Genomic DNA, 13,470 nt, shown 5'->3' with positions numbered 1-13,470 from the left:
TGAGGTGGGATTAGTCCCAATCCCAGAAACAGGTTACATCATCCTCCAAAAATTTCTGCTGCAAGCACCTTGTAGCAGGAGGTTGTAGCAGAAGGTACAGCCCCATTTGACAAGCAGCTGGTGCCAGGAGGCAAATACAACAGCAAACTAAATGCTCACAGTAGGGGAGAGCACAGGGTAGATAGAATAGGGGTCCGGGAGCCATGCTGGAGTGGTGTCATTGAGTCTGGCACAGATGACTGGGTTTCCTGGCAGAAGGAGAGATGCAAAAGAGGCCAGCTGCAGGGAGTGGAGGAAAGCTCGGTACCACCTGGGAGGAGGGCGGGGCAAGGTGTGGCTTCCAGGGTATGGGGGCCTGGAGACTGTCTCTGGGCAAACAAGGAGATTTCCACGAAGCCCTTGGTTTTCTGTTATGGGAACCATTGGAAGATGGCCAGCGAGGGTATCACTGATTAGATTTGGCTTTTCAGAGACCCAGTAGGTTTTAGTGTTCATGTTTGGGGGACTTGTAAAGGCTCCCACAAACCCTTGTCTGTACTTGGTACCTGTCTATACTTTTCAATCAGGAATCTTTAGACTTTCTGGATTTTGGCTCAGAAAAATATTTCAGAAGGCAATCCTTAATACCATATTACTAAGTAAGAAACCATTTACAAGCAGAAAGTGGTAGCACAGCACTTAGGAGGCCGATGCAAGAGGATTTAAAAAGAACAAGTATCCTGGCATCTAACTGTGGTGAATTAGTTCGTTTCTGTTGCCCTACTGAAAAACTGGCTGAGTATCCAGGTGTCTCAGTTAGGGGTTTACTGCTGTGAGCAGATACCATGACCAAGGCAGCTCTTATAAGGACAACATTTAATTGGGGCTGGCTTACAGGTTCAGAGGTTAAGTCTATTATCATCAAGGCAGGAGCATGGCAGCATCCAGGCAGCATGGTGCAGGAGGAACTGAGAGTTCTACATATTGTTTCAAAGACAAATGGAGAAGACTGGCTTCCAGGGAGCTAGGATGAGGGTCTTTTTTTTTTTTTTTTTTTTAAGATTTATTTATTTATTATATGTAAGTACACTGTAGCTGTCTTCAGACACACCAGAAGAGGGTGTCAGATCTTGTTACGGATGGTTGTGAGCCACCATGTGGTTGCTGGGATTTGAACTCTGGACCTTCGGAAGAGCAGTCGGGTGCTCTAACCCACTGAGCCATCTCACCAGCCCAGGATGAGGGTCTTAAAGCCTACACCCACAGTGACACACTTTCTCCAACAAGGCTACACCCCCTAATAGTGCCACTCCCTGGACCAAGCATATTCAAACTACACACCATGACTTATTTAGCATACCGTACTGGAGATCTCAAAAAAAATGTGTGTGTATACTGTATATGTTGTGAAATATAGAGTAAAGAAATTAGAATTTTAAACACACACACACACACTGACACATTGGGAGAGGATGTAGTCAGTAAAGCCCTTGCCATCCAAGCATGAAGATCTGAATAGGAGTCCCTAGACCCCAGCCTGCATCTGTTTCCCCAGTATCCCTACAGAGAGATGGAAACGGAGGCAGGAGAAGTCTGTGGGCTAGCTAACCTTTCATATGCACCAGTGGACAGCAACAAAAAGACCCTATCTCAAGCAAGGTAGGCAACAAGGGCCAACACCCAAGGTTGCCCTCTGACCTCTGCACATGTGCCATGATACATATGTGGCCCCCCACATATTATACACATATGGTCCAGGTGAGTTCCAGATGGACAGGTTCTCTTTTGGTTGACCCCAGAGAAAGGTAAAGGTATGGAAAGTCTGTCAGAGAGCTTGAAAGGAATTGTCACTTCATAGCCGTCACTTCCATGGTCCTTTCCAAGCCTCTTAATTCAGGGAAGTCCTAGAGCATGCCTGGCAGGGAGGCCTGGCCAGACTCTACCCAGAAGGACTCCTTTTGGCTGGGCCCTGCACTCAGTTTAAATTCTCAGAGCCCACAAGACAGCTCACAGTCATCTGTAGTTTTAGTTCCATGGGATATAATGTGTTTTCTGACCTCCAAGAGCACCAAATATGTACATAGTACACATACATGTATGTTGGCAAAACACTCATACATATAACATAAAAAAAGAATCAATCCTAAAAATAAAAGAAAGTGTAATTTTTATTTTGATTGAAGTAAGGTGAATTAAGGCATACTCATCTCTTTCTGTTGTTGTTGTTATTGTTGTTTGAGACAGGATTTCTCTGTGTAGCCTGTCCTTGAACTTGCTTTGTAGACCAGGCTGACCTCAAACTCAGAGATCCACCTGTCTCTGCCTCCCAAGTGCTGGGACTAAATGCATGTGCCACCATGCCCAGCCTAGGTGTCGATTCTACTTTTCTTGTCTTCTTGATTTGTTTTCTCTTACGTATTTACTGCAGTGAATACACTGTACCACACGCTCTTCCTTGATTGAGTTCCTGTCCTTCCCAGACCCCCCCATGCCTTCTGCCATTTTCCAGCCTTTTCACCCGCTTCCCTCGGGGGCTTGATGCTAGCTAGCCTGCTGACATCTTGGTCATGTGAGGTTCCCAACATTTCTGTCTTCTCATTTCTCCACAGTGAGGGCAGCAGCAGTATCTCCACAATCAAGCAGGACATGCTCTTCCAGCTCTCACCCTCCTCCATGGAATGAACTTGCCCAAGAACAGGAGGAGACTGCGGAGGTGACCCTCCTGTCTTTGATCAGATGCGGTAGAAAGCGGATTCAGCAATGGCAACTGAGAGCTCTGATGCAGCCAGTGATGCATGGAGCCTCTCCCAGTCCACAGGAGAAAGAATATTAAAGTTCACACCTCCCACGGACCATTCAGGGCTCATCCATCAGACATTTATTTGATTTGTTCTTTCATTCACTTGATAATAACAACCCAGCCCAACACATCCTTATGAAACATAGCAAGACCCTGTCTCAAAAAACAAGCCAACACCACGTATCAGAAGGGAGCTGAGCTGCTAAGTCCCAGCTGTCTTTAGGCCCAGCATGCTGTAGTCAGGGGCAGGTGGATCTCTGAGTTCGAGGCTAGTCATTCCTACATGTTTGTTAACACATGTGGCACACACTTATTTGGGGCTTACTCATCTTTTCATCTATATTAAGTTAGATATTAACACTTAACATTTATTTACATGTGTTTGGTTTACTTTTTGGATTTTTTGTTTGTTTGTTTCGAGACAGGGTTTTTCTCTGTAGCCCTGGCTGTCCTGGAACTCACTTTATAGACCAGGCTGGCCTCGAACTCAGAAATCTGCTTGCCTCTGCCACCCAAATGCTAGGATTTAAGGTGCCACCACTGCCCAGCTTAATTTTTTTTTTATTTGCCTGTTTGCAGTACTAGATATTTGAATCTAGGGCCTTGCCTATGCTAGGAAACCATTCCTTTCTGTTTGAGGATCTTGCTGAGTTTTCCGGGATGCCCGTGTGAATCTCCTACCTTACTCACTGGGCCCAGCTGCCTCTACATGGTCTAGGGGTGCTCATAAAAGCAAAGTAAAGCTGGGCGTGGTAGGGCACACCTTTAATCCCAGCACTCGGGAGACAGAGGCAGGCGGATTTCTGAGTTCGAGGCCAGCCTGGTCTTTAAAGTGAGTTCCAGGACAACAGCCAGGACTACACAGAGAAACCCTGTCTCAAAAAAACGAAAAAAAAAAAAAAAAAAAAAAAGCAAAGTAAAGCAGTGGAAATGAGTTTGAGCCTACATATTTATATCCCTTTAGTCCTGCATCTCTTTGTATTAATTGTCTGAAGTATGTCACCCCTCTGAGCCTACAGGCTTTTCCAGAGCTGTAAAACAGCACACTTCTTTCCTGGGAATTGCTACAACCAAACATTTCCAGGAACCTTAGATTCCTTTCAAGGTCCCTGAAACTCTGCCTCCTGCCCCCTAAGCCAACTACAGCTATGGAACTCTACCCTAAGGGAACCTCAGGGAAGAAGGCAGGTAGAGGATGCTTCACTTGAATCTCTGGTGAGAGGGGAAACTCCTTAATAACAGACATCCTATGGAATACGGTGCATCCATTTTAAGCTATGTGGGAGGCACAGGAAGGGCAGAAGTAAGGTTAGGGGTGCGGGTGAGCAGCAGCATACTGGTTGAGTATGTCTTTTTGGTTTTGTTAATGTTTTCAATAAAAACCAACTGTTTCTATTTTGATTTTGGTTTTTAAAACTTGGATGATTTTTTTGTTTATTTGTTTCTTTTCTTCCCATTAATCTCCAGGAAGCCTTCATAGACACACATGAAAGAGTTTGTCAGAATGTCTCCCTGAAGTAATAAGCACAGAATTAGAAATCAGATACTAGGAAAGACCAGAAGACAGGCAGAGAGAGAGAGCTTGCAGCCCAAGGGCATGCTTTCCCAGTCTGCTGCCCTTCTACTGAATCCCAGCTCATGCACTGTCCCACATCAGCTTTTGCCCTCTTTATCTTGCCAGCCTAAATGCCATGCCTCCCCTCCCCCAAAACTAGATCAGGTGTCCCTGTGCATGTTCCCATACCACCCTGTATCTCTTTCTATGTTTTTGAGACTTATTTTTATTTGCATGTGTGTGTGTGTGTGTGTGTGTATTCATGTGTGTATAGATCAGAAGAGGGCAGCAGTTGTCCCAGTACCCACACTTGCCATAGACTGGACTCAGTCGGTCCCTCAACCCACGGGAAAATCAGGATCCCTGTACTCAAGTGGGCAAGGAGTCAGCAAAATGGCAAACAGACACTCACACAAGGGAGAGCTAGATCTGAGTGTAATTTCTCAAAGCGAGCATCAGACTTATATTACAGAAGAAAACAAGGAAGTTAGGTGATACATTAAGGTCATCCAAGGTACATTGAGGTTACCCAATGCAAAATGACTCTTTACACAAAACAGAGAAATGCATACACAAAATCTAACAGGAACCAGGCAGTGTTTACAACTGGGTTAAAAATCAGTGTTTATAGTTGGGATAAAAATCAGTGTTTACAACTGGGAAAAAATCAGCCCTATCTAAGGTCAGCTTATTCTTAGAAGCTAAGGGCAAGAGCTTTATGCTCTTGCCATAGTTCCAATTCTAGTCTATTGTATAATCCACTTTTTCCCTAGGCCATTGTAAATTCCTATATATGGGAGTGACTCAACTGTTATTCTAAGTATTTACTCTAGTTCCTTCTTAGACCACAACCCACTTTCTTCTTAGGCCACTGTAAACTCATGTATATGGGAGTGGCTTAGTTGTTATTTTAAGAATCTGTAGGGAACCTCCATTTAACAGAGGAGCCTACCAACTTTCTTTTAATATGTAATGTAGTCTGCCATACCTGACTAATGAGAATTCCAAGTTAATTTTGTAGAACTTGTCCTGAGATTTCTACTCTAATCCAGTAAACTACAATGCCTGCTTTCTCTTACTATCTCTCTATCAACACTGGAGGCTTTTCGTGTGAATGAGTAGCATTCTCATGAAATTCAAAGCTCAAGGTTGGCTCAATGATTGCCTAGGCTGTTGGAACACTGGTGGAGGCCAATCTAACTTTGCTATTTGTCAAATCATTCCTTGGAGGCACTTATTTAATAAAACAATACTGAAAGCAAGCACTCTAAATCCTACACCGACTATCGCAAGGACCTATCTGGGCCACATCTGTATGTTATGCTAAAGATGCTCCAGGAGACCAGTTTCTGTGAAACTTTGTGCTTCAGGACTGCAGCCAAGCTTTTGGACTTGTCATGCAAACTCCACTGGAGTGGGTGTGGCAGGGACTGAACTCACATCCTTGTGCACACCTATGATCCCAGCACTTGGGAGGCAGAGAAAGGAGGATCTCTGAGTTCAAGGTCAGCCTCAGTTACAGAGTGAGTTCCAGGACAGCCAGGGCTACACAGAGAAACCCTGCCTCAAAAAACAAAAATAAAAAGGGAAAGGTTAACACAGAGGGACACGGTTCTCTCTGTGTTTTTGGAAGTTCCAACTTCATCCTGTGAGAGGTCACACAACAGAACATGAGAAAAACATTTTTCTTTCATATGTTTGGACCACATTTGGCCACAGATTTCCACTTTCCAAATATACAATATTGTGGACATGGTACTGTAGACCTTTGATACAAGAATTCAGGAAGTAGAGGCCGGTAGATCTTTGTGATTTCCAGGAGAGCCAAGTCTACATAGTGAGACTCTGTCTCAAAAAGAAAGCAAGAAAGCAAGCAAGCAAACAAGCAAGCAAGCAAGCAAGCAAGCAAGCAAGCAAGAAAGAAAGAAAGAAAGAAAGAAAGAAAGAAAGAAAGAAAGAAAGAAGAAAGAAAGGGGAAAGAAAAAAGAGGAAGAAAAGAAAAACATAAAACACACTAGTGGAAGCAAATTATTAATTAAGGGGGTATACAGCCTGTGTGTGTGTGTGTATGTTTGTGCATGTGTATGTATGTCTAGACTGAATCTAAGAACAGAATGTTATCTAGAACAGTAATTCTCAACCTGTGTGTCAAGGCCCCTTTGGCAACAATTTATCTCCAAACATATTTACATTACAATTCATAACAGCAAAATTACAATTATGCAGTAGCAACAACATTTTCTGGCTGGGGGCACCACAGCCTGAGGCACTGGGCTAAAATGGGCACAGCATTAGGAAGGCTGAGAGCCACTGTTGCAGAGCATCTCAGCACCGGCTCACCAGTGCCTGCAGTAAGAGAACGGTTTTGGACAGCTTTTTTGTGTATGAGCACCCGGCCTCAGGGAAGACACGTTTCTAAATCTCTCGCCAAAGTGAATCACTGTTTGGTTTCTAAAAACTGCTTTATAGTCCTAAGTTCAAGATGAAACTATTTGTGGAAAATTATGCAAAGGGAGAGGCAGACTCAAGAGTTATGTCCCACAGCAGCGTTGCGACTGTCTGTGTTCTCTCACCTCAGCCCTCAATAGCACTGGTGCCTTGTCCTTGAATCTCTACCATGGCAGATCTAGTGCAGGAGTTGGCACACAGTTGGGAATCAATGCCCACTTTCTAAATGCAATCAATGTCTTAAGGAAAGATCTGTCTGGCAAATGATCTGGGTGGGGTTGCATGTGTGATGAAACTTTCTTAATTCTCTATCAAAGTAGTTCTCAAATTTGTGCCCTTGAAATTCCAAGGATATACATTCACAGACAGCTGGTGTGATAATTCCCCAGATCCCCAGTGGGACCAGGAGCCTAGATTTCGCTATAAGGTGGTTGTCCACAGAGGGGCAGTACAGTGCAGTGGTTTAAAACTCAGGTCCTTTGAACCCCAATGACTGTTTTACTAAGTCTTTAGAATATATGACTCCTCTCCCCAGTATATGAAAATTGGGTCATTCCTGAAGTCCCTCCGCAAAAAATAAGCCATATTATCTGGCAGTAACTAACACAAAAGTGGCTTACTATGTTTTCAATGTCTTAAATAGGAAAATAGCACTTGCCATGCAGAACTTCTTTTTCTATCTATCTATCTATCTATCTATCTATCTATCTATCTATCTATCTATCTATCTATCTATGTTTTTTGAGACAGGGGTTCTCTGTGTAGCCCTGGCTGTCCTGGAACTCACTCTGTAGACCAGGTGGCCTTGAACTCAGATATCTTCCTACCTCTTTCTGCCTCTCAAGTGCTGGGATTGATGTTTTTCTTTTTTAAATATAGTCTTATCAGGAGCTTGGAGAGGAGGCTCTTGTCCATGGTTGAGAGCACCTCCTCACTACCTGTAATTCTAGCTCTGGGGGATCTGATGCTCTCTTCTGGCCTGAAAGTTGCCAACACACGTGGTACACATGTATACATGCAGGCAAACGCACATACACATAATCTTATCAGTCTTCTATGGCTTTTGAATTTTGTGCTATGCTCTACGCTTGCAGGAGACCTAGATTCGATCCTTGGCCCCCACACAGTGGCTCACAGCCATCTGTCACTCTAGTTCTAGTGGATCTGACACCCTCTTCTGACCTTCACTGGCACCAGACACTCACATGATGTACGTACATGCAGGCAAAACATTCATACATAAGAAGTAAAACACAATAGATTAAAAGACATTCTTTTTTTTTTAATTTCTTTTTCTTTTTTAAAGATTTGTTTATTGTATGTATGTGAGTACACTGTCCTGTCATTGTCTTCAGACACACCAGAAGAGGGCATCAAATCCCATGACAGATGGTTGTGAGCCACCATGTGGTTGCAGGGAATTGAACTCAGGACGTTTAGGAAGAGTAGTTAGTGCTCTTAACCACTGAGTCAATTCTCCAGCCCCCTTAAGAATGTCTTGGGATCTGGATGCCCTCTTCTGGTATGTCTGAAGACAGCGACAGTGTACTCACATACATAAAATAAATAAATCTTAAAAAGAAAACATTCTTAAGTAAAAATAGATGGCCACATGTTTTCTTCTCAGGCTTTTCTTATGTTCGGTTTGATCCATCTAGAAGTTATTTTGGCGTAAGGTGTGAAGTTGGCTTCCAGTTTTATTTCCCTGCAGATGGCTACCCAGTCGCTCCAACACCATTCACTCATTTCCTTCGTCAACTTGAAACTGCCACTTCACAATACTCAGAATTGTTACAGAATTTTTTTTTCCTGATTGGACGAGAAGTTGCATTTTTTTTTCACTCCCTGTTTGTGGCTGTTTTTAAACGTTTAAAAAGTTGCACGGAACCATCGGTATGCTATCCTAACAAGCCTTTCTCTTCACTTCATGAATTTGTCATTACCGAGCTCATTTCAGTTTCTTCCTTTGAGTGTACTGCACACAACCTTCAAATATTATGAGCATTTCTTGCTCCCAGCTGTCACTACAGCAAACGACATATGTTAGATTTCCCTAAATCGTCTTGCTGCGCTCTTTGGTAGCTCTCCGGTATACTGTTGATGTCTTCTAGCGAGTTGCTCAAAAGTTACTGTATTTTCGGTGGATTCAGAAGGAGAGCCTGCCATCGCTATTGGGTTTCTTTTTTGGTTTTTCGAGACAGTGTTTCTGTGTAGCCCTGGCTGTCCTGGAACTCACTTTGTAGACCAGGCTGGCCTCAAACTCAGAAATCTGCCTGCCTCTGCCTCCCGAGTGCGCCACCACACTCGCCTTGGGTTCCTTTTCAAGTGAACAATTTCCATTCGAGAAGACGGGCAATGATTCTGTAAAGTAAGCATTTTGAAAAGCTATAGCCTTTTAAAAAACTATCCACGGGAGATAGGTCTGTCCTTCAAAATGTCAACTGTTTTGGAATTTATTCCATTTAAAAGGTTCAAAAAGAATATAGAGGTCGCCCGTATTGGTGGGTCATCTAAGACACTTAAAGCAACCTCTGCAGGTGGTCTTTCAAGTTTTTCATGACTCTGAACTGTCAGTTTCCATCTAAGGGGAAAAGGAAACAGTTTAGAGAGAGGCCTTGCTGGCATCATGGCTGGCCCGGGGTTTCTATAAACAGAACTAAAACCTCGTGTGTTTCTGTAGACCATTTAGAACCACGTTAGGGAGAAAAAAAAAATTACTCTCCATCCCAGAAGAGAGGACCGCAAATGCAGAGTCAGGAGAGAAGGGGGGATGGGAAGGCTGGGTTACCCAGCTAGGTATGAAAACCTTGGAGTGAAAGCGGCCCCAGGCAGGAGGAAAGGGACCCCCATGTTCGACCTCCTCACAGTCCAAGGTCGTCATCTCCTGTCCTTGTCAGCGGCCAAGGCTCTCCCCGTGACTCAGCAACTCCCTTCGCCCAAGGGATGCCCAGACTCTCTTCTCATACCCAAACCTCTCTCCTCAGAGTCCATGTTCCACCACTGCCCTCGCTAACCTCGGAGACCCGAAGACCCCCCACTCCCGCATCCTCCCAGCAGCCCTCACTAGGGCCCCTGCCCCACCCTCCGCTCTCCTTTGTGCTACATTTACCGATGACCCGCAGGGAGCCTTTCCTTGCCTGCTCAGGTTCTCTAGCTAACCTCGAGCCCCACCCCCACAACCTGAGCCCCGCCCACACACACTGGGCCCCGCCTACAGCCCGAGCCCCGCCTACAGCCCCAGGCCCCGCCCATCAAGGGGGCTTGCTCCCGCGGCCCTCATTTGGCGCCAAGCCCGGAGCTGTTCGACGACAGGGCGGGCTGCCGGCCTCCGCGTTCTGGGTCGGCGTTAGAATTCTGGACCGGACGGGAAAGCCGGAGCGGGTGTCGCCTTGAAAATTCTCGGGGAGGCTGTGGGTTCGAGTCGGGGTGAGTGGCGGAAAGAGGAAGCGCGGGAAAAATCTGAGGAAAACTCGACGCGTTGAGAAAGCTTTCCTCTCCGCGCCCTTTCTGTGGTAATTTTTTGGTCGCTTATTGGACTTGGCTTGGTGTCTGTCACCTTCCGCCCAGGCTCTGAGGCGTGGAGGGATTCCGAGACATGGCCAAACCTCCTGTAAATCAAGTCTGACCCAAGCCTTAAGGCCCCCTTCTTGCATTATGAGGGAACTAGGTCGGGCCTGGAAAATGGAGGCCTGGGGTGGGGGGCGACAGAGCCTCGCGCCAGGGCTCACGGGCCCCTGACCGCCTTCTCGTTGCCCCGCTGCTCGCCGCCAGGCCTCTGAGACCGAGACTGGGCACCAGCTTCTGATCCCAGGGTCGTGGTGGAAGTGATGCCAGCAGAGGCAGGCAGGGCCAGTAGATCTGACAGCCAAAGGAGAGGCGATTAGGCGATCGATCTGCGTTGTTCCTCAGGAAGAAGAGTCTGGTATTTAGAGAAATCATGCTAATAGTTAAGAGATGGGCAAGGTGATGCATGTCTGTAGTTCCAGAACTGGGGAGGTGGAGGCAGGAGAATCAAAGAGTTCCAAGCTATGTAGAAGTTAAACACACACACAGACAGAGAAGGTAGAGGCAGGAAATTACTTGCAAACTCGAAGTCAGTCTGTTCTACTTAAGGAGTTTCAGGACAGTCAAGGCTACAGGCAAAACCTTCACTCAAGACTGAAAAAACAAACAAACCCCAGTATTCCAAAAGAGCCTACTAAATACTGTCCTCTTTTTGTACCCAACTATTCGCCACCTTACTAGTTTGTTTCCTTTGTGCTGGCACCCCACACTTGACTTTGACATTAAATGAGGAAACTTGAGGTCAGCCAGGGCTACACAGAGAAACACTGTCTCAAAAAAAAAAAAAAAAGTGTCTGGAGAGATGGCTCAGTGGTTAAGAGCACTGGAAAAGTCCTGAGTTCAATTCCCAGCACCCACATGGTGGCTCATAACCATCTGTAATGGGATCGGATGCCCTCTTCTGGTCTGCCTGAAGACAGCAACAGTGTACTCACATATATAAAAATAAGTAAATCTTTAAAAAAAAAACAAACTAACAGAAACAAAAAGGGGAAACAAACAAAATAAACTAGGGACAATATTATTCAGACTACATTTTATTGTAATGTACACCATCATGTCTATAGCTTCCGAGGATTTTTTTTAAAACTAAGTTATTGAATATTGTTCTGGCTAATTTTTTTTTCAATTTACAGAAGTTATTTATTCACTTTACATGCAGATCTCAGCTTCCCTTCCTCCCTCCCTCTCCTCTCAGTCCCTCCCTCTCACCTCCCCTCCCTCTTCCCCCATCTACCCCTTCTCTTGGAAAAAGGGGAGGCCTCCCATGGACAGGAACCAACCCTAGTATATCAAGCAACAAGACCAAGAGTATCTTCCACTGAGACTACACAAAGCATCCCAGTTAGGTGGGAGAGATCCAAAGGTAGGCAGTACAGTCAGAGATAGACCTGCTCCTGCTTTAGGACGCCCACATGAAGGTCCAGCAACACAACTGCTACATACGGGCAGAGGGCCTAGGTCTGTGCCATTCATGCTCTCTGGCTGGCAGTCCTGTCTCCCTAAGCCCTCATGGGCCCAGGTTAGTTGACTTGAGGTTTTCTTGTGGTGTCCTTGACCCTTCTGGCTCCCTTAATCACTTCTTCCCCTCATCTACAGGAGTCCCCAAGCTCTACTCAGTGTTTGGCTGTGGGTCTCTGCATCAGCTTCTAACAATTGCTGGATGAAGCACCTCTGTGACATTTATGCTAGGCTCCTGTCCGCAAGTATAGCAGAATATCATCAATAGTCTCAGGGCTGGGTGTCCTGGCTAGTTTTCTGTCAACTTGACACCACCAGCTAGAGTCATCTGAAGGGACAGAACCTCATTGAGAAAATGTACCGACAAGATCCAGCCGTAGGGCATTTGATTAATTAGTGATTGATGGAAGCAGGCCTGCTGTGGGCAGGACCACGTGGGCAGAGGATCCTGAGTTATATAAGAAAGCAGGCTGAGCAAGCCATGGAGAACAAGCAAGCAAGCAGCATTCTTCCACAGCCTGTGCTTCAGATCCTAACTCCAGGCTCCTGCCTTGAGTTCCTACCTTGGCTTCCCTCAGTGATAGACTGTGATTAGAGTATGTAAACCAAATAAACCCTCTCCTCCTCCCCAAGTTGCTCTTGGTCAATGTTTTGCACAGCATAGAAAGCAAATCAGAGCTGGGTGGTGGGGGCACAAGCCTTTAATCCCAGTGCTTAGGAGGCAGAGGCAGGCAGATCTCTGAGTCTGAGGCCAGCCTGGTTTACAGAGCAAGTTCTAGGATAGCCAAGGCTACACAGAGAAACCCTGTTTCGAAAACAAAAAACAAAAAAGCAAATTAAGAAAACTACTTCTTAATTAATATTTCTTATTTTCCCAGAATTGATTATTTTACTGCCGCTCTCCTTTCAACATGAAGGAGGATCAAGTTGTGCAGGAAGAATCGGGATTCCAAGATGATGAGGTATTATTAGAATGTTGAAAGTTAGGTTGACATCCAGCCTTTCCACAAAAATCAAGTTTCTTGTTTTTAAGCTACTGTTTTTAGCAACTAAAAGTAGAAATACAGCACACACATAAATGTGTAAAGATTTCTTTGGCAAGGGTGCTAAGTTTAGCTACTTAGCAACTGGCATGAAGGTTTTTTTGTTGTTTGTTTTGCAATGGAAGAGATCTGACCCAATACCTCTTGCTGGTAGGCAAATGTTCTCCCATTGGTTACATCTCCAGTTCCATATGAAAGTAGTTTAATAGTGCCTTACTCCTATCTATGCACAGTGATCCTGGACAAGGATATCAAGATTTGCATTAAATAAAATAGGTCAAATGAAGGCTGGAGAGATGACTCAGCAGTTAAGGTCACTACTCTTCCAGAGGACCAGGTTTTGATTCTTAGTACCCATAGGACAAACTCCAATTCTAAGGATCTGGTGACTCTTTCAGTCCCAGAAGACACTGCATTCATGTGGGCTAGACATCCATGTAAGCAAAACACCCATACAGAAAAAACCCGAAACATTATTTTAAAAGATATGTTCAAGTGTTCTGCTGTTTTGGAGAGTTTATTTTTTTAAGTTAATGGAAGACATTGGAAATGTGATGGGCTACTCCCTAGGACATTCATTGTTGGTGCATGTTCTAAATATGTAACATGCTTGAAAAAGT

The 13,470-nt window shown here is 44.9% G+C and overlaps 2 protein-coding genes across 21 annotated transcripts in view; both read left to right on the top strand.

Moving 5' to 3' along the window:
- Positions 1–5,594, top strand: part of Fam227a (family with sequence similarity 227, member A) — a 49,381-nt gene extending 43,787 nt beyond the window's left edge. For 12 of the 15 annotated variants that reach the window (XR_003951444.1, XM_030248810.1, XM_030248811.1 and 9 more), the window contains one exon: positions 2,589–4,180. Coding sequence is in view for 14 of the 15 variants with exons in the window: in XM_030248810.1 (XP_030104670.1) it covers positions 2,589–2,661 (73 nt within the window). In the remaining variant the exon portion in view is untranslated. Of the gene's footprint in view, positions 1–2,588 lie in introns of all 15 variants that reach the window. The other 3 variants (XM_030248813.1, XM_011245761.3, NM_029407.1) reach the window with 2 other exon arrangements.
- A 4,416-nt stretch (positions 5,595–10,010) lies between these two features.
- The window catches only part of Dmc1 (DNA meiotic recombinase 1), a 43,663-nt gene continuing 40,203 nt past the window's right edge, over positions 10,011–13,470 (top strand). For 3 of the 6 annotated variants that reach the window (NR_103477.1, NM_001278226.1, NM_010059.3), the window contains exons 1-2: positions 10,061–10,208; positions 12,686–12,769. Coding sequence is in view for 5 of the 6 variants with exons in the window: in NM_001278226.1 (NP_001265155.1) it covers positions 12,719–12,769 (51 nt within the window). In the remaining variant the exon portion in view is untranslated. Of the gene's footprint in view, positions 10,209–12,685; positions 12,770–13,470 lie in introns of all 6 variants that reach the window. The other 3 variants (XM_006520409.3, XM_006520407.3, XM_006520408.3) reach the window with 3 other exon arrangements.

This window comes from Mus musculus, chromosome 15 (genome assembly GCF_000001635.26).
Source record: "Mus musculus strain C57BL/6J chromosome 15, GRCm38.p6 C57BL/6J".
Lineage (NCBI taxonomy): Eukaryota > Metazoa > Chordata > Mammalia > Rodentia > Muridae > Mus > Mus musculus.
The sequence above is the reverse complement of the archived record's forward strand: the minus strand, read 5'-3'. Positions and strand labels throughout refer to the sequence as shown.